The 21,204-nt window shown below is 37.2% G+C and overlaps 1 protein-coding gene across 3 annotated transcripts in view; it reads left to right on the forward strand.

The window, feature by feature from the left end:
* Positions 1-21,204, forward strand: part of GNPAT (glyceronephosphate O-acyltransferase) — a 35,093-nt gene that overhangs the window by 1,606 nt on the left and 12,283 nt on the right. For 2 of the 3 annotated variants that reach the window (XM_070932577.1, XM_070932580.1), the window contains exons 2-10: positions 5,913-6,104; positions 7,316-7,492; positions 12,912-13,041; positions 14,007-14,134; positions 14,430-14,505; positions 16,142-16,293; positions 17,719-17,849; positions 18,277-18,500; positions 20,027-20,272. In XM_070932577.1, coding sequence (XP_070788678.1) covers positions 5,913-6,104; positions 7,316-7,492; positions 12,912-13,041; positions 14,007-14,134; positions 14,430-14,505; positions 16,142-16,293; positions 17,719-17,849; positions 18,277-18,500; positions 20,027-20,272 — 1,456 coding nt within the window. The remainder of the gene's footprint in view (positions 1-5,912; positions 6,105-7,315; positions 7,493-12,911; positions 13,042-14,006; positions 14,135-14,429; positions 14,506-16,141; positions 16,294-17,718; positions 17,850-18,276; positions 18,501-20,026; positions 20,273-21,204) is intronic. The other variant, XM_070932579.1, reaches the window with a different exon arrangement.

Raw genomic sequence — 21,204 nt, forward strand, 5'->3', positions numbered from 1 at the left:
AAGCAGCTGCCAGAAAGTGGGATTCTTTGATGAAGGAAGGCAAGAAAGCAGGTGTGGCACAGCTCAAGCTGTGGTTCCTGGGTTGCAATCCAACTTTGAAGTGTGACTCTGAACCTTTTATTCTTAATTCCCCTTTGAAGCACCTTCAGCTTGATGGGTTTATTTGTGTGCCTTTAGTTAAAGTGATGGCCCTGGATCCTGTCTTCCTGCCTTAATGGGTTAATCCTGTTCCTGGGGCTTTGTCTTTGCTATCCTGGGGGTTAATTCTGCCAGAAAAGAGGAAAAGGGGGCTCCCAGATGAGTAATTTTTAGCCTGATTCCCCTTATCTTAATGCCTCTACTTAAGTATTTCTATTGTTCTATCTCTGAGCAGGGCTGCTTTGTGTTTTTCTTTCAGATGGTGCTTCTTGGTTTTCTTAAAGGGGGAAGGGCTGGTTTGAGTCTCTTGGTACTGTTTTCTGAGGTTTCTGGTGCTATGAGGTCCCTGGCACTGTCCCCCTGAGGTACACTTCCCACAGATTCAAGGACCAGACCTGCTTGTTTGGATTTCTTTGTACCCATGTTGTTGTTCTGGAGTAAGGCAGCACCAGTGGTGGGTTCCTCCCGGTTCCGCCCGGTTCCGCCGAGCCGGTAGCGGTGATGATATGACCGTTTTTTAAGAAGATATTGGATAACCCTTTGTCTGAAGTGGTGTAGGGTTTCCTGCCTGGGCAGGGAGTTGGACTAGAAGATCTCCAAGGTCCCTTCCAACTCTGTTATTCTAGTCTAGTCTAGTCTAGTCTAGTCTAGTCTAGTCTAGTCTAGTCTAGTCTAGTCTAGTCTAGTCTATTCACATTAGTAAACTTTTATTTTGTACTTCTTTATATTGCCACCAAAAACAAACCATTAAGATAGAGAGTATTGTTTTGTAATAGTCTATTTTCTATTCAGCATTTCAGCATGTGTGATCTTGTTGGAATAATATGAGATTTATCAAATTGCTTACCTTATCAAAAGGTAATAGATTGCTGACTCAATCATAATGCAGGAGGAGTTAGTATCTGTAAATACTGATGCTTATGTTTCGGAAATACTTTAAATTACATTTAATAACCACATCTCAAAAATAATTAGAGTAAGGGTAAAGAATGACACCACAAAACTGATATATCCATGTGGTCTTGGAAGAATCTCTAGCAACCAAAAAGTCCTGACAATTGCCTCAGTATCTTTAGAGGGTTTTTAAAATATATATATAATAAATTTATCAAGAGAATCTTTAATAACTTGGTATATGATAGATAGATAGAGCAGTTTGGTGTGGTTAAGGCATCAACCAAGTTCTAGTCCTACTTTAGGTATAAAACTAGCTGGATTACCTCGGGCTAGTCATTTTCTCTTAGTCCTAAGAAGAAGGCAGTGGCAAACTACTTCTGAAAAACCTTGCCAACGAAACTACAGGGACTTGTGCAGCCTCCGAGAATTGGACATGATTGAACAGAAGAAAAAAACATATCTTACTGTCCCTGTGGAATAGGGAAGCTAAATACATATTCTAAGTGTCGTACTGCTGGAAACTGGAAAATGTGTAAATACTTCCACAGAGTCCTCTTGCTCTTCTCAATGCTAATGGAAATATGATTGTGCTTTAACTGATTGGTTTTTCTAGACTGACTTGTGCAATCCTTCATTCTCACATATTATTAATATGTATCCTATCCTTCCCTTCCCAAGAAGTGAATACTGTACTATAGCATACAGGTAGTCCTCGACTTACAACCACAATTGAGCCCAAAATTTCTGTTGCTAAGTGAGATAGGTGTTAAGTGAATTTTGCCCCATTTTACAACCTTTCTTGCCACAGTTGTTAAGTGAATTACTGAAGTTGTTAGTAACACAGTTATAAGTGAATCTGGTTTCTCCATTGACTTTGCTTATCAGAAGGTCGCAAAAGGGGATCACATGACCCTGAGACACTGCAACCATCATAAATATAAACCAGTTGCCAAGCATCTGAATTTTGATCACATGACCATGGGGATGCTGTAACGGTTGTAAGTGTGAAAAATGGTCATAAGTCACTTTTTTCAGTCCCCTTGTAACTTCAAACGGTCACTAAATGAATTGTTGTAAATTGAGGACTACCTGTATTACACCCTCCTGATTTCTTGTAAAAGAACAGGAAGATTTTAATAGTGCCACTGAAGGAAACAGAACCATTCACCTCTTTGGGTATTCATTAATACAAAACTAAGTTTTCTCTGGGCAGAGCAGTACAGTGACAAATGCAGATTATGCATCTCATTTGTGGGAAAATATATCCAAGAAAGTTATCAAGACTTTTTTATATAGAATCACAGTATTACATCATCTTGCTGTCTATTCTGATTAAAAATGGCTCTTCAAAGTTTTGGGTAGCAATTCTTTCTCACCCTTTCTGTCTGTGATATTTGAAACTGGGAATGTCAAGGTTTGAACAAAGATACTTTCCATATCTTCTTGTGTATTCTGTTACCAAAGTTGCAGGAAAAAAGATCTGAATAACGGATTAAAAGGACCAATTACATAATAGCACAAATGATGTCAACCACAGATATTTGAATGTTGGAATTATTTAATAGATACCCATTCTTTCCAATGATCAGTTAAAACTACTGTATTTTTCGTAGTATAAGAGACACTTTTTCCCCTCCTAAAAGAGGCTGAAATTTGGATGCGTCTTATACTCCAAATGTAGCTTTTTCGAAACTTTTTTTCAGCCCTAACGAGGCGCTAGCAATCTCTGCTTCCCTGCTTTGTCTGCTCCCTCCCACTCTCAGCTCTGAAGCTTTTCTTCAGCCCTAAAGAGGCGCGAGCGAGTGAAGCAATCTCCGTGGTTTGCCTGCTTTTCTCATTGCTTCTCTCTCCAAAGATCAGTTGTGCTTTAGAAGCTGTTTTTTTTATCCCCAAGCAGGGGATAAAAAACCAGCAAACTAATGTGCTGAAGCTGACCAGACTAAGGACGCTAGCCAGATGAATACCTGGTAGGCAGATTTTTTTTCCCTATTTCCAAAAACTAAGCTGCATCTTATACTCTGGTGCGTCTTACATTCCGAAAAATACGGTATGTTTTATTGCGTCGGTGTGCCATTAAACTCTGTGATGCCCAGAAACAATCTGGTATATCAATTTGTTATATTCAGTCCGGCTTTGGGATTATTCTTATTGAAAAAAGGTTAAAATCTGTTAGAAGTACAGGTAGTCCTCCGAATTATGTGTGTAATTGAGCCCACAATTATGATCTTAAGTCGTGATGGTTACAAAGCAGCTCCCCATGAAACCAGACCTGATTTTGTGAGCTTTTTTATGACCGTCGTAAAGCAAACACTTTATGTTGTTAAATGCTATGGAGTGGGTTTTGCCAGTAACCAGAAAAAAGCTGATTGCCGCAAAAATGTAAATCATAATCATCTGACTCCAGAGAGCTGCTGTAAATGTGAGCTGGTTGCCCAGCACCCAAAATGTAGTCAAGTGATGGGGGGGGGGGGCGCGATGTTGTAACTTCAAAACCAGGTTCTAAATTCTATTTTTGGGGTACATTGTAAATTTGGTTGTATGTTGAGGATTACTTGTAAAGGCAGTGCAGTAAGATGATTCTTTGATTTTTTTGTTTGGAGCCTCATTTAGGCTTTTAAAAGCAAAAATAATAGAAACCCTCAAGTGTTAATGTAAATACCAAACATCTTCTCACCACTCTTTTTAACCTTCAGAAACTAATTCAGGTCTTTCATGTGTCATGTCAGATTTACAATATAATCTGACATGACACATGAAAGACCTGAATGATCTGAGGATGTGTCACATTTCTTTGTTAACTGATTTAGGAGGCAGGGATTGTTTGAATAAATTCTAGTAAAATTGGGTAATCATTTCTGAATCCTCTTTCTCACACTTTTATCATTTTTGTTCATATTTTAAGATTTTTAAGGAACTCTACTAATGTTAGGGATTTTACCTAGACTCTACTAATGCAATCCTCTATGTCAGTGTTTCTCAACCTTGGTAGCTTGAAGATGGGTGGACTTCAGCAGCGCTGGCTGGGGGATTCTGGGAGTTGAAGTCCACCCATCTTCAAGCTACCAAGGTTTAGAAACACTGCTCTATGTACACTTACTTCTATGTACATAAATATATGTATAAGTTCCATTAAGTTCAATGCTACCTACTATCAGTAAATATTTACAGATAAGTTAATGGTCCCAGGAACATTTGATTCAGAGTGTAATTTGTGTCAGATTCTGTGCCTCCTTCCTGCCACATGACCCCCTGAGTGTAATAGTGTTCTTCAGAGCAGAATGCCAGATCCTGAAACTTGTGTAAATGTTTTTCACTTCTTCTGGGCTCACATTATAAGGATTTCGGCATTCTAAGAACTTTTAAAGATTGGAGTTCTTCCAGTGTGTGAGTAGGATGCAAGTAGGAGGACTCTATTGTTACAGAACTAGCCAGGTTTAATGTTGTAGCTTCAGATGAAGGAAGGAAGTGACAGTATCAATAGGATATGTTTTCTAGAACCTGTAGATGCCAGTAATAATCCCTTGTGTCTTATATGTGTGGGTTGATTGCATCTTACAAATTGACAGCAAACATTACAAAAGTATTACATAACATTTATTACTATAAAATCTTAAAAGCTGAACAAAATCGTTAAAGCTGCCATACCTATCTGGGAATAAATCTGTTGTGGTTGCTAGGATTTATTTGATATGCCTAAACGGCTTAAAACTTGGTTTCTGTTTGCTTGTCTTCTTGAATGTAGGGTAATTCTGTAAACTCGGGTTTATAGATTGACTTTCAGATCTTGGTTTCTTGGAATATGCAATAAACCACAACTCTATTAGAACGTAAGGCCCAGTTTGGTGTAATGGTTTGAGGTACCAGGTTAGAAACCAGGGGTGAAATCCAGCAGGTTCTGACAGGTTCTGGAGAACCGGTAGCGGAAATTTTGAATAATTCGGAGAACCGGCAAATACCACTTCTGGCTGGCCCCAGAGTGGGGTGGGAATGGAGATTTTGCAGTATCCTTCCCCTGGAGTGGGGTGGGAATGGAGATTTTGTAGTATCATTCCCCTGCCACGCTCACCAAGCCACATCCACCAAGTCACACCACACCACGCCCACCAAACCACGCTCACAGAACCAGTAGTAAAAAAATTTGGATTTCACCACTGTTAGAAACCAAGACACTCTGTGTTTTAGTCCCTCCTTAGGCACAAATCCCTGCTGGCTAAGTAATTCCTTTTGGCTAGTCACTCACTCTCAATCCTAGGAAGAAGGCAGGGATCAAACCGCTTCCAAGAACGATGCCAAGGAAACTACAGGACTTGTCCAGGCTGTCACCAAGAGTCAACACAGACTCACCAAGGGAGGGAGGGAGGCAGGCAGGCAACACAACATAACACAACACAACACAACACAACACAACACAACACAACACAACACAACACAACATGTTTACTTCTCCCTGCTTTATTTGGTTGCCCACTCATGCTGGTGGGACTTCAAATGCTGGAACAATGCATTTTTATATATAGAAGTGTAATAAGATGACACTGAGGAGCCTGGTTTAGCTCAACAGACAGAAGCACTGTAATTTAACACCAGCTGTCTGCAATTAAAGTAAGATCGAATCTCGCCAGGCTCAAGGTTAACTCAGCCTTCCATCCTTTCTAAGGTAGGTAAATTGAGGACCCAGTTTGTGGGGGCAATAAGCTGACTTTGTATAAATATACAAAAGTATGAAGGCTATTGCTTAACGCACTGTAAGCCGCCCTGAGTCTCTGGAGAAGGGCGGCATATAAATCAAATTAAAAAAAAAAAAAAGATAGATTATTTTACTTAAAATTGTGTGCTAATGTGGCCAGTGTCTAATTCTCCATTTGTATTATTCCCAGCAGAAAAATCTCACATCAAAGAAAAAATATGAATTTGAAGATATTTTGGAAGAGCGACGGCAGTCCAGCGACCTCAGATATGCAATGAAATGTTATACTCCTGTTGTTTATAAAGAACTTTCTCCCTGCAAGCCAAGTGCCATTAAAAGTATTGTTCTACAATCTGAACAGGTTCAGTATGTCATCAAGCAGGTATGTCAACCTGTTATCTGCTCCCCTTTCAGTTGTTTATTTGTCAGCTGCTGTTTATAATGATTTGACCAGTAACTTTATTATCCACCATTATCCTAATTATGAAGTCTTATCCTGGCTCCCTAGTTGTTGTTTTTTCCTCTCTTCAAGATTTGTGATAGAACTCTTCCTTGAAATAACTGTGCTTTTTCATTATACTTTTGAAGCTCCCTAAAGACGTATTTCCAAATCAGGGAGATTTGTTTGACTTGTGCTGATTGTAATTTATTAATTTTGTAAAAAGTTGTTTGGAGATATACCACTCAAGGAGATATAGTTCTAATGTCTTGGTAATGTCTAATGAGGCTAGTCCCAATTCTTTTCTTGGGTGGGATACATCCATCCATACAGCTGTTCAGACTGAAATGCCAGGAATTTACTATAATTATATATCGTATTTCTTATATATGATTGAATTTTATAGTTCTTTTTGCATAAAACGTGGCTGTTATACTCTATTCAGAGTTGTCTTAAGCAGTTTATACATTCATAAATAAATGGATTAAAAAGGCTTTACTGTTTAATCAACTACAGGTAGTCTTCTACTTATGAACACAATTGAGCCCAGAACTTACGTTGCTAAGTGCGAAATTTGTTAAGTGAATTTTGTCCCATTTTACGACTTTTTCCTGCGACATTTCTTAAGTGTATTGCTGCAGTTGTTAAATTAGAATTAACAATTCTTAAATGAATCTGGCTACCCCATTGCCTTTGCTTGTCAGAAGGTCGCAAAATATGGACCCTCAGACACTGCAACCATCATAAATATGACCAGTTGTCAAGCATCCGAATGTAAATCACCATGGGGATGCTGCAACGGTCATAAGTGTGAAAAATGGTCACAAGTCATTTTTTTCAGTGCCGTTATAACTTCGAACGGTCATTAAACGAACTGTTGTAAGTTGAGGACTACCTGTAATGAAAGTTAAGCTTATTAATGGCTGCCATTTATGGTGATTATGTACCTATTTGTCCAGTACTAGTTGTTGGGAAAATGAGCAGAAAGCACTGTTATTTCTGATGTCCTTTTTATGGGTTTTAACAGATGTTTGGTGGGCCTCCGTTGGGCAGAAGTCTAGGTTTCAGAGTTTTACTCTGATTCAGCAAGTCCATAAATTCAGAATATTTGAGGGATGTCTTTATTAATTAAAGCTCTTGATTTCTGTGCTTAGCTATCAAAAGAGACTGGTGAATCCCTTGATATTATTCAAGAAGAGGCATCAGAAATTCTGGATGAGATGGGACACGGCATGCATATGGGAGCTGTTCGGTTTTTTGCTTTCACTCTGAGCAAAATCTTTAAATGCCTTTTCAAGAGCGTGTACGTAAATGAAGATGGCATGCAAAAAGTAAGTATGTATGAATAATTCCTAATAAAATAGCATTTTATGCAAATGCAATCAGGGTGAATTAATGCAAGACTTGCTAGTTACAGTAAGCTTTCCAAATTCCTTGGGTTGTGCATTTGTTATCCCATTAACATACTCTTCACTAAAAGTTGTTACTTGTTGTGGATCGTCATACCAAGATTCAGAACAAGAAACAGAAAGAAATGTGACTGCAGATGTCCATATGCAACAATAAATAAATATTAATTTTTACAAAAATTATATGCAGTTCTTAATATGGGATTGGAGTAAACTGCAAAATAATTCCAAGGGTCTGTTATTGCTTTAAAATGTGTGTCTCGCTACTGACAATTGTAAAGGCATCAAAAGTAGTAACCTATCATTAGCTTGTTTGTTAGCCATCAGTAAAATCCTAAAATGCCCATCTTTTCATGCTGTTCTTAAACATGTCCCACAAAGATTAAGGCCCTGTTTTGATTAGCTCTCTTCTACCATTGCCCAGCTACAAGATGAGGCCTAGCTAACTTTGATTTAGAAAGTTAAGTAGACTCAGCTTTGAAGGATGAGGACTTTGATGGGATGTTTAGGGCTTTAGGTGAGACCAGGTAGCCAAAAAATAATAAAAAATAAAAATCCAGAAAGAGGTGGTAAACCTCTTATTTGTGGTGCCAGAAAATGGTGTAGATGAGACCGTGTAAGTTACTAGAAATCAAGTTATTTCTTTTCCTACCTTCAGAAATGATAGTTGAGGTGAAACACTGAATTCATTTTTACTCCAGCACATTTCTGTTTTAGTGCAGTGTAGTCTCTGCCCATAACAGATGCCTAAGCAGAGATGATTCTTAAAAAGGATTTCTTTATCCCAAACAGGGAAAGTCTCAAGGTATAAAACAAACCAGACTCCCACAGCCAAGTATAATAGCTTCTGGGAGGTAGGTCTTTGTTTGCTCAGTGTTTTGTAACTAGTTGGTAAGTACTTGGAAGATTTACCCAGCTGGTAGAACATTAGCTGAAGGAGAGAAAATCTCAGTAACCAATTATGTGACTCAATCCTTTTTTTTTTTTTTTGAAAAACTGTAATTTTTCACAATGCTAGATATATTACAATTGTGCTTAACGTTGAGGGACTGTAGATTACTTTGTGGGGCATATAAGAATAGGTATAGTGGATGAAGAACAAGTAACAATTATGCAAACAATTTTTTTCTTGTATGATATTTCTTTAGATAGATGGTATCAAAGTTCCTACAGTTTTTCTCTATATGCAAAGCAACAGCAAAACAATAGGTATTCTAAAAAACCTTTTAAAAAGCAAGAATTAGTTTGACAAATGAAGACAACTGTAAAGGTGGGATGGAGTTAGTGAGAGTAGTTACCATCTAAGAACCTGTAGACAGCTCTGTCACCTTACAAATGGATAGATCTATTCTGGAAGTATGTAATTATGTCATGTTTTCATCATAAATTGAAGCAATGCTAATATTATGTGGAAATGTGCTTTAACATAAATATTGATACTTTAGGAGAGTTTCCCCTAACAGTCAACTTTTTCATAAAAAAGGTTTTTTGCTTTCTTAAGTCACATGTTGAAGCTGATCTCATTTTCTCTTTTTTTGCTTTATCTTTTCTGCTTTCTAAAATAGTTTTCAGCACTATGTGGGTAAATTGTTTTGTCATAGTCTCAGGTGTACTAGTAAGAAAATGATCAGGTGTGCCTGTTCTATTTAACCACACCTAACCTATCAAAAGATAAACCTAGAATTAACCAAATTCATAGTTAGAAATATGTGATGAGGATTTCTTCTTAGAAGTATTACAAAACTTGGTTGCAATTGGAGCAGATCTATAAAGTGAGGGGAGATTTATGCAAGAGGGCTTAATTTTGGAGTGCTGTAGGCTTATGTCTGTAATAGAACTGCCCCATTTTTCAACTTCTTATTCCCTCCCCACCTCCATCACAAAATTTGCTGGGGAGGATTTGAATATTTGCATGTGGAAGATTAATTGATAGATGATATTGAGTTGGAAGATGGAAACCATTGTGTTTTGCCAAATGGATCCTTTTCCAAGCGCATTTATTTACCTGATCTTGTATTTTTTTTTTGTCAAAATAAGTTGGGATACGAAACTGATTGGTTTCATATTTCATATTGGCTCATATTCATATTTTCACAGGAATATTTAAAGGCAGGAATAAGGGACAGATTGGTAACATTTTAGAAGTGTGGCAATCACTGTAACCAAAGATTTGGGTTGAAATTGTCACTTTCATAAGTAAAACTTAGACATAAAGTCATTCTCAAATAGGGTTAATAAATAGATTGGATTTTTAACATATTACAATTGTTAATTAATAAGGTACTTGTGTCTCTCACATGTAACCTTCATCTCTATAATTATCCTGTGTTCCCTTCTCTTTTGCCTACCTCATTCCATTGTACATCCTACATCAGCTTAACCTCTTCATGGATCTGATGAAGTGAGTCCTAGCTTAGAAAGCTTATGTCTTTTCATAAAATTTGTTAGTCTGATAAGATGCTACCAAACTCATTCTGAAAAATGATCAGAGTAGACCATTTTTTAATTATGTTTAAAGTTTAAGTATTTGTTAATACTCTTGACTGTGCAGTTTTCATGAATTCTGAACCAGCCACACCTGGAAGACACCAGGCTGAGAAAGGCTAAATGTTTGTAAATCACAATGTTCCATATTGAGTGATGAGACAAACTTTGCTTTGCTTATGCTGGGAATGTATGGGAATGCTTAAGTTTGTCTATCTGTCTGACTGACTGTCTGTCTATCATCATCTATCTATCTCTATCCATCCATCCATCCATCTGTCACATTTTGGAACCACCCATCTTCCCACAGAGGGACTCCTTGTGATTCCCTGTATTTTCTTACCACATGACTACATTTAGTGGTTAAAGGTCCATATTGCTGATCAGCGTGATTTTCACAACTAATATAAGCAAAGAAATTACCCAAGTTAGTACTCAGATCATTACCAACAAGTGTCTTGTAGCTCCTTGATTTTAAGAAATATATCTGACTATGAAAAATATACCCAGAGAAATAGGTAAAAAGCAGCAAATAAAATAGCTAGCTACAGAACAGCAAAGCTTTTACAGACATATAGATGCACTTCATTCAGGACATAGCCAGAACTTGTTTTTGTTTCCTAGTTTATAATCTAAATTCTAAAAGCATTGGACTCTGACCACCTAGTTTCTATCAATCTTTTGTCTATTACAATTTAGAAAACTATCTGGGAAAGGGTCTGGCTTTCTTATACTAAACAACCTCTGACCCGTTGGATCATTTTTTCAGATATACAGGTAGTCCTTGACCTACAACACTTCATTTAGCGACCTTCGAAGTTATAACAGCACTGAAAAAAGTGACTTATGAGCATTTTTCACACTTAACAACCATTGCAGCATCCCCATGGCCACTTGATGAAAATTCAGATGCTTGGCAACTGACTCATATTTGTGATGGTTGCAATGTCCCGGGGTCATGTGAACACTTTTTGCGACTTTCTGACAAGCAAAGTCAATGGGGAAGCCAGATTCACTTAACAACCGTGTTACTAACTTAACAACTGCAGGGATTCACTTAACAACTGTACCAAGAAAGGTCATAAAATGGGGCATAATTCACTTAACAAATGTCTCACTTATCAACAGAAATTTTAGGCTCAATTGTGGTGGTAAGTTGAGGCCTTCCCCATTAATTTGTGGGAAGGTGTCAAGACAACGTAAATGAGGATCGTATGATCCCAGCAGCATGGTGGCAGCAAGGAAATGGCAAAAACTTTTCAAAATTTCATTCCCATGGGAGTAACAGGTCCCAACATGTTGTAGGTTAGCTTATTTGAGGTGCCTTGTTTGAAAATGTTTTGCCCTATGTTGCAACATTTTGCCCAGTAAAAGTTACAGACACAAGAGTTTTAGTAGTATATAGATGACAGATTGGTACTAAGCACTGATCTGTACTTCAACTGAAGATTCAGTGAACTAATTTGAACTTCGGGCAACGCAACTGAAATCACCCACCATTTTTTCCAGATAGAAATTATTGGGAGTTATTTAACACAAAATACATTGCATGCTGGTTTGGGTGGGAAAGCAAAATTTTTTAAAATCCAATCAAAGGAATTGTTATCAGTGAAATATGGGAGAAAAGAGTTGTGAATTATAGTTGTGAACCCCATAGTTGTTGTCCTGTCAAAGTACAGAGCTAAATTCCCATTTTTGCAGGCATGTTTTTGCACATTTAGTCCCTATATAGTGGTTGGTTGTAAGCCGCCCAGAGTTGCCCTGTGCTAAGATGGGTGGCCAATAAATTTTATAAGCCATGGTGGCGAGTGGTTAGAATGCAGTACTGCAGGCTACTTCTGCTGATCACCGGCTGCCAGCAATTTGGCAGATCTAATCTCACCAAGCTCAAGGTTGACTCAGCCTTCCCTCCTTCCGAGGTCGGTAAAAATGAGGACCCAGATTGTTGGGGGAAATATGCTGACTCTGTAAACCAGTTAGAGAGGGCTGTAAAGCACTATGAAACGGTATATAAGTTTTAAATGCTATTGCTATAAATAAATAACTAACATAAACAAATATGCCTTCTGAATTCTAGTCTTCCAGAATTAATTTTAGATTAAGGGAGTCACATGTGAGCGATAGAAAATATAATCTGTGGCCATCATTAATGGTACAGGGCAGGGATGAAATGTTCCCGGTTCGGACCGGATCGCCCGATCCGGTAGCGATGGAGGCGGATGGTTTGGAGAACTGGTAGCAAAAATCCCTGCCCTCCCCATGTCCAGCTGAGCCACTCAATCATCAGAGGCTTTTTTTTTTTTATTTTTAAAAGCTTTTTTAAAAAGCTTTATTTTTAAAAGTTTTTTTCTACAACCTCTTCGGCCGAAAAAATGCTTTTAAAAGTAAAAAAAAAAAGTCTCTGATGATTGTGCAGCTCAGCTGGGATTGTCAGAGGCTTTTAAAAGAAAAAAAGCCTCTGCAGATCAGGCAACTCAGCTGGGATCGTCAGAGGCTTTTAAAAGCATTTTTTTACAACCTCTTCAGCCGAAGAGGTTGTAGAAAAATGCTTTTAAAAGTAAAAAAAAAAAAAAAAAGGTTGGCCACGCCCACCCAGTCACATTAACTCCCCCCACCAAGCCATGCCCACAGAACCTGTAGTAACAAATTTTACATTTCACCTCTGGTACAGGGTTGCAGGTAGATGTAGCCCATGGATTTCAATGCAAAATGTGCATCTCTTCATAAAATTAGCATTTTAGCTTGGAGAAAACAAATGGCATAGTTGTAGTATTTGTTTTAGTAAAGCATTGCCTTTTTAAACAAAAAGTCATTCACGATGTCTCTTAAACGTAAATAACATGTTGTGTCCTGTTAGTTACAACAGGCAATCCAAGAACATCCCGTTGTCCTGTTGCCCAGCCATCGAAGCTACATCGATTTTCTCTTACTGTCCTACGTGTCATATAGCTATGACTTGGCTTTGCCCGTCATTGCAGCAGGAATAGGTAAACATTTTAATTTTATTATAATTTGCTTTTAGTTCCCAGAATTTTATGTTAGTTGAAGCTGGCTTGATCTGACTGTTATAAAACTGGATTGAAACATTTCTTCTTTATTTATGATTTCTGTGTGTTTGTTGTAAATCATTTATACTTCTGGGCAAAAAACACCAACATTAAAAAAAAGGCTGAATTCACAGCCCTCCCCCTGTTCCCATTCATAGAAAACAGAGTAACTTGTTTTAAGTTAATTCAAATTCATGACTGCATGTAATCCATATTCAGAAATTACTTTGAACTTCAGCTTCTAATATATATGAACTTGTAAACTTTAATAAACATGAGATGCAAATGATCACATAATGCCAAAAACAGATATAGATACTGAAGCTCTTCAATATCTTTTTGAGCACTTTGTAAAGGTACAGTATATAAATTGAATATGTTAAAAAGTTTAGCATGTTCTGTATACATACATTTTAGCTTTTTAATGGAAATCTGAATTGAAACTAACTTTGATTTAGAAACATTGAATGGCAGTTCAGACTTTATTTTAAAGATAATTAATTGAAGAAGCAGAAGCTATTAACTAAGCAGGGTTTAATTAATAGCCAGCTTCTCAAGGCAGAGATGTTAGTTAGGTCAACAATCATCATCCATGTTCAAAGTCAAGACACGTAGCCCAAAACTCATTTGAACAGTAAGATAAGTAAGGAAAAAAAGGGGGGAAACTATAATGGATCTAAAAAGGGGATTTTTATTAGCCATGCTGTGTCTTATATATGTGTCTAATTAAGCCATGCAAAGTATCCAGGAAACTCTACTAAGATCTAGCAAGTGAGTCTAACATAGACTTTCCTTGTTGGCAAGATGCTATTAATGTAATTTTATAATAAGGTTAGAGCTTTTGGACTATCTTGCAAGACTGACAATGGTTGACTTCTTTCATCTATCTTCTGTGCTTTTGCCAGATTTCCTTGGAATGAAAATAGTCGGTGAGCTGCTTCGAAAATCAGGTGCCTTTTTTATGCGACGTACATTTGGTGGCAACAAGCTATATTGGGCAGTGTTTGCTGAATATGTCAAATGTATTTTAAAGGTGAATAACTTTATAATAGCCAGTAATGTTGTGTTGGTTTTTGCTAATGGTAGATACTTCATTGGCAATATGTAAATATATATATCTGTCCTGAGGAACAAGAGATTCCTTTTAATTTTAGATTTTGAAAATCAGAGATACATGTTTTCCTCTTAATTAACTTTTACAGTTATTTGCTGCTTCATTCCCCCCCTCCCAATTTTATGAATTGCTTGTCTGAAAAAATGTATATATCTTACTTGTTTTGCTAATTGTTAACTTCTCTCTTTCTCTCTCTCTTTTCTCCTCTCTCAAGAATGGACATGCCCCTGTTGAGTTTTACCTTGAAGGTACTAGAAGCCGTACTGCAAAGACATTGTCTCCAAAGTTTGGTATGTTGGTCAAAACGTTACACCTGCTGTAGGCACAGTTGTACAATGTACCTTTAGTACAATGTGGCTGTGAATACTTAAATTGATATTAGAAATCTGATAGGAGCATCTAGTGCAGGGATGTCAAATTCCCGGCCTGTGGGCCAGATGCGTCATGCGCTGGCCACGGCCACCTCAGTTTTAGCAAAGGGAAAAAGTTGTGATATGTCATGTGACGACAATGCGACGATGTGAGTTTGACATCCCTGATCTAGTAGACTTCTCAGAGGCTGGAAGATTCCAGAAGATTCCAGAGCCAGAATGTGTGCATATTCCTTCCATATGAGGGAAGTAAATTGCAATCTCTCCCTGCTTCAAGAGGCAAGCAGCATTACAAGCAATGGACTCTTTACAATAAAATAATGAATATAGTGACAAGTGGCATGGTAAAGAACATTTAATTTTCAAATTTCTGTACTATTTTTTCTTTTTAGTAACTCTGGCTGATAAACTTTGGGGAGAATCCAGCCTTATTTGTCAACAGCTACTAGGGACTGACACATGTGCCTGAAATGAAGGATGTGTTAAGTTCTTTGCATGGAACAAACACATTGTGGCTTGAACGTTTAGCCAGACCATTCCAGTGTAGGTTATAGTCTAGCCAAACTGAAACCCAGAAAATATTGCTCCCTAGTTTGAGTCAAGACATACCTGGTAGGGACATCTGGGTGAGTAAAGCTAGGTTTGTGCATCTCATCCTCCCCTCCTTTCTTCAGCATGTGCCCACCTCCTCTCAATCTTTCCTTTCCCCTTCCCATAGTCATTTGTTGTCATCTCACCACATATGATGGTGATGATGATGATGATATTATCCATTCAGTTATGTCCAACTCATGGTAATTCTGTGGGCCAGGTCTCTTCACATCTTCTGATCTTGCACTACTTTGAATTGTTCTTTGCTCTGGCTGATGTCAGCTTTGATGGTATCCATCCACCATGTTCTTTGGTGGCCTGGTTTCCTTTTACCACTAACTCTTCCAAGCATAACTACTTTTTCTAGTGCATTCCCTTGTATTATGGTCAAAATTAGTGAGATGCAGTTTTGTGATTTTGCCTTCCAGTGACATGTCTGGTGTTATGCGCTCCAGTACTTCCTTGCTAGTCACCTTTGCTGTCCAAGGACCCACCGCATATGGCAACTGCCAACTGCCTGCCTCAATCTTCCCAAGTTTCTTTTGCCTTTTTTCCTTTTAGTTGGGAACTACATTTACCCCTGCTCCATATACTTAGGTGGTGATAGCCCCTCCCTTGCTCTTCCCACTTCTTCCTTTCCCCTTACCTTGTTTTAATTTTTCTCCTACATCCTGTGTACTTCCTGTTTTATCTGTTTTGGAACACCTTGTCTAACATGTATATTCCAGTTCTGTGCCTGGATCAAACATAGATATTTTGGATCTGTGTTTTTTAAAAAAAGAAGACTCTGGATTGATAAGAACTTCCTGTTCTATGCATGAAATGGTTCATATGCAGAATCTTTTGCACAGTCCTAAAATATAGGGTTGAATTCCTACATGAAAATTAGGTATTAACTTAGATTTCTTTTAAAAAGGCTTTTTGTACTTTTCTTTTTTAAAAAAGGTGTTCTTTGTATCTGCAGGTCTTCTCAATATTGTGATGGATCCTTTTCTTAAAAGGGAGATTTTTGATGTATATCTTGTCCCAATCAGTATCAGTTATGAGAGGGTGTTGGAAGAATTTCTTTATGCATATGAACTTTTGGGAGTTCCTAAACCAAAAGAATCTACATCGGTAAGAAATCTAAATTGGCATACTTGTGGGAGAAATGTTGGATACTGTCTTGCTATTTCCTGTGGTGTAGGGTGATTATAATACTAAACTGTAAATCAGCATTACGAAAATAAAATAAGCTGGAGTGAGTTTAGGTGTCACCATATTTTCCCTTTTCTTTGTTCAATGCAGCTGCAAGAGGAAATTTGAAAATTTAGATTAATCGCAGCCAATTTTAAACCATAGTTTATGGTATTGGTTTATTTCAACTAGACATGAATTAGGAGACTGAACGGTATACAAAACTGGGTAATCTGAAATGAAGGCAGAAGCTTCCCAACTCCTTACAGGTGCACCTAAGAAGAAAAGAAACAGAAAAAAAGAGAATTCATTGCTTTCTGTTTTAATTCTTAGTATGCTAAATTGTAATTGGTTACTCTCTTTAGGGTACCACTTTTCAAGGGCCACTTCAGCTTTACTTCTGTAAAATAATAAAAATAATAGCATTAAACCTCATAGACTTTTTGTGAGGATAAAAGAGGTAAGAGTAATAAAGCTGTACAAATTTAAGAAGCAGTACAGGTTTCCTCGACTTATGACCACAATTGAACCCAAAATTTCTGTTGCTAAGCAGGGTAGTTGTTAAGTGAGTTGTGCCTCATGTTATGATCTTTTTTATCACAATTGTTAAGCAAATTGCTGCAGTTAAATGAATCACATGGGCATTAAGCGAATCTGGCTTTATACTTGTTGGAAGACGGCTGGAAAGGCCAATGGTGATCATATACAGTAACCCTGGAATAGTGTAACTGTCATAAATGCATGCTAGTTGCCAAGTGCCAAATTTTGATCATGTGGCCATAGGGATCTTGCAACAGTCGTAAATGTGAAAAACGGTCATAAATCACTTTTTTTCAGTGCCATTGTAACTTTGAATGGTCACTAAACGAAAGGTTGTAAGTCAAGGACTACCTGTAATGCAGAAATTATAAGAAGATAAATAATAAATGTATTATATCTATTTGTATTATATTACATATCATTATGTATGTATTATATATATTATATATCATTATGTATGTATTACATATCATTATGTATTACATTACAGACATAATTATATTACAGATTTGACATCTGTATATCTCTTAGGATGTGTGTCAACTTGCAAAGCTTTCAAGTTGCCATGAGCAACTTTTTTCGGAAGGCCTAAGGATTCTTTGGGAACAGGGTACCTGCAAGGTGACTTTATTATGGATGGATTTTTAAACACTCTTCCATGGTTCTTCTCATATGTCTTTTTCTTGTTTTTTTTCTTGCTATTTTAAGATACATTTTTATGTATCTTTGTCGTTTGCTTTGTCCAGCATCACATTTGTGAAATCGGGTGCTATGTAAAATCAGTCGGCCTTCAAAATTTATTTTTATTTCATTTTTATTCCTCAGGGACTCTTGAAAGCCAGAAAAATTCTAAATGAAGATTTTGGAAGCATACATGTGCATTTTGGGCAGCCTGTATCACTCAGAACATTGGAAGCTGGAAGAATGAATAAATATCCGTTTAATTTAGTTCCAAGGTATGCATTTCATGGTTGAGTATTTTTAATAGCTTGCAAGAAAAAAAAAGGCTTTGGTATCTGTCTTTCATAGAGCTCTTATATTATCTGCAAAAATAATGATTGACTAGCAATGCAGAGAAACTCTTCTAGTAATTGTTCAGATGTCTGTAACGAGATCTGGTAGCTCTGTTTTGTTGCGTTTTGAAATCATTGGATAACTGGAATGTAAGGAGTGTGTGTGTGTGTGTAATAGAAGTTTGGAAAAGGCTTTGTTTATTAAAAGATAAATTGCTTTAGAGGGGCTGAAAGATTCTTTGCAAAAAAAAAAAAAAAGGAAAGAAAAAGAAAGGAAACCCAAGGACTCTTCTATGCTTCAATTAAAGCTGAAAAGGGATTGCAAGATAACCATTCTAAGTGCTTTGCTCATTGTACATTTTCTTCTTAGGCACATTCCCCAAAAGCCATCTGAGGAAATACAGAAATTTGTCACTGATGTAGCCTACCAAATAGAGCTCTTACAAATAGAAAACATGGTTCTGAATCCATGGGTGTTGATTTGCACTATCTTGCTCCAGAATTTACCAGCCATAGATTTTGAACTTCTGGTGGAAAAGACACTTTGGTTGAAAAATTTAACTCAGCTATTTGGAGGATTCCTAGACTGGCCTGGTATGCAAGCACACTTGTACATCTTTTCCTTTTCTGAAAGCAGTATAGTTTATATTATTCTTTGCTTCTATTTTAGGATAGTCAAAGACTAGAATTACCACTGAAGAATATTTCTTTAGAAAGCTAAAACTCTTTCTGATTGTCTGATTATCATGGAGAATAAGGAACATTTTGTATTTTTTCAAAAAAAATAGTAGATTTAAATCCTATCTTTATATGGTACAATTTGAAGCAATGTTAATTATGTACCCTCCCCTTATTTTCCCCATAACCCCGTGAGGTGGGTTGAGTTGAGAGAAAGTCACCCAGCGAGTTTCTGTGCCTAAGGAGGAATTAGAACTCCTGGTTTCCTAGTTTCTAATCTAGCACCTTAACCACTGCACCAAACTTGAGTTACATCCTAGTGAAAATCCCAATAGGGATAAAATTTGATGAATTTATCCAACCCTTGTTCAGGAGTTGATTTGACTTTCAGTTATGTACAAAAATATTATCATTTAAAAGTAGAAGACACATTATAAAACAGTTTTTAAAATGTTTTATAAATCATTTTTTAAAAAAGTGTTCTGGCAAATTTAAGCAAAATCCTCCCCCCCCCCCAACCATAAGCCCATTTCTAGTTTGTCATTACAATAAGGTTCTGAAAGTCAGAATTAATATTACTTGGGGAAGAGGACAAATCTTCCTCAATTCCCGTTTTTCCTGATGCTTGACTGCAGGTCTTTTGGGGTTTTTTGTTCTTTTTCACTAGTTTGCCATACAATATTGTAGATATTTTTGCTAGGTGCTGAGGGCAGGAAATAGAATACTGTTGTACTTGCTGGTTGTTTGGGGTGATAAGGGGAAATAATTATTATTTTATGTGCAAGTTCCCAGTTCAGACATCTTTCTCCCATGTACAAGAATGTGGTTCTTCTTTCCAGTTTTGCCTGTATTTGTTTGAGGTTTTCTGCTGCCTTTGCCTTTGATTTTCCTCCTTGCACTTTTATAGATTTCACAAGATCTGATTTAGCTGCTTCCAAAATGTTCTAATATTAACTAATCTAAAATCTGGAAAGCTTTTCTTTTTTAAAAAAAAACCTCCTTGCACATTGACCACTTGAGCTGAAAATGTCATTCCCCAGTGTGCCAGCAACAGCAAAGAATATATTTGTTTTGGATAAATCCTCATTTTTAAAGTTTGGAAACTTGAGGGGGAAAAATTTAGCCAGAAGTCTTGGTTGCTGTTTTTCCTTTATTTCTTCATTCTTTGGTAAGTTTAGGAAGTTTTTTTTTAAAAGGCTAATAGCAACAGAGTAGCTGGGTCTTTTGGACATTTTTTTCAAAAAGATTCCCCCCCCCCCCTTGAAAACTTCCCCGAAAGTCTCAGTCGATTCTGAATGCAAGATTGACCATTGTGAAAATATGTGAATTGCAAGACACCTCCTCCCACCAATTTATTTTCATAGTAAAGCAGAAAGCTAAAAGCATATCTTTGTAGGTATTGATATTCTTTTGCATTTGTTTATTGTTGTTATTGTTGTTAGATAATCTTTGTGCCAGCAAAGCTGTAAAATCCGCCTTGGCGCTGCATTCCAACATTGCCAGCTTGGTCAATGGGGAAGTGATCCTCAATGACAAAGAAATGGGATTTGTTACTACAGAGGATCCTGTGTTTAGGCGAGCCTTCTCCAACCTCCTGTGTGGCTCCTATAAGAATCAGTTGCTTAATATCTTTGTGCGACCAGCTCTTGTAGCAATTGCATTGCAAATCACACACAGTTCCAGAAAAGGTAATTTCACTTCTCTATTATAATTACAAAGATGACATCTAAATCACAGATAAACCCCGTTGCTCAATTGCATAAGTCACTAAGTAGACAAACATTGAATTTTAATACTGTCCCTGGGTCCTAGAGCTCAAAGCATACAGGTGCACCAAGATAAGCATGTTTTGTGAATAGCTATAAAGAAGCTTTTTCACATAGAAATCTTCCTTGGTTTTAAGCCTATGACCTAACCAACACTTTGTAAATAGATTTGAGCTCAGTTACTTTTTGAGCAAATCTTGTCCTTCACCTTAGATCAGGGGTCTCCAACCTTGGCAACTTTAAGACTTGTGGACTTCAACTCCCAGAGTTCTTCACCCAACTTTGCTGGTTGAGGAACTCTGGGAGTTGAAGTCCACAAGTCTTAAAGTTGCCAAGGTTGGTGGGTCTCTTAAAATCTCTGTACCAGATGGGAGATTTGCAGGAACAGGGGGAAATAAACCTGTTGGTGGTATTAATTCTAATAGTAGAGACATACAGTGAGACACAATCGTATTTTTTTTCCTGTCGTCTTTTTGTTCTCCTTATTCTGCAAGTGAATAAATGGTATCAAATTAATTGTGTCCAGTAAACCATTTCAGCCAGCCTTAGCATCCATTACGCGCACACATTAATTTAGCATAAGTAAAATATGAAGCTTGGGTAAATTTGAACCTCTTCAAGGTAGCATTGATAGGATTTTATGGTCCACATGTACTCTTCCCATAGCCTGACTATTTGGGGCTCTGGGCTGAAGTAGGTCTAAGCCATGTAGATTCAATTGGAATAATTCCTGTGCAGCTGTAGCCATGATTCAGATTTTATTCATCAAAGCATAATTCTGCAACATGCTGGAGATAGTAGATAGCTAGAAATGTTATTGTTTGCCATTGGAACATTCTTGTTTCTCTGGAATT

This window comes from Pituophis catenifer, unplaced genomic scaffold (genome assembly GCF_029215685.1).
Source record: "Pituophis catenifer annectens isolate HBS135680 unplaced genomic scaffold, rPitCat1.0.hap2 SCAF_1, whole genome shotgun sequence".
Lineage (NCBI taxonomy): Eukaryota > Metazoa > Chordata > Lepidosauria > Squamata > Colubridae > Pituophis > Pituophis catenifer.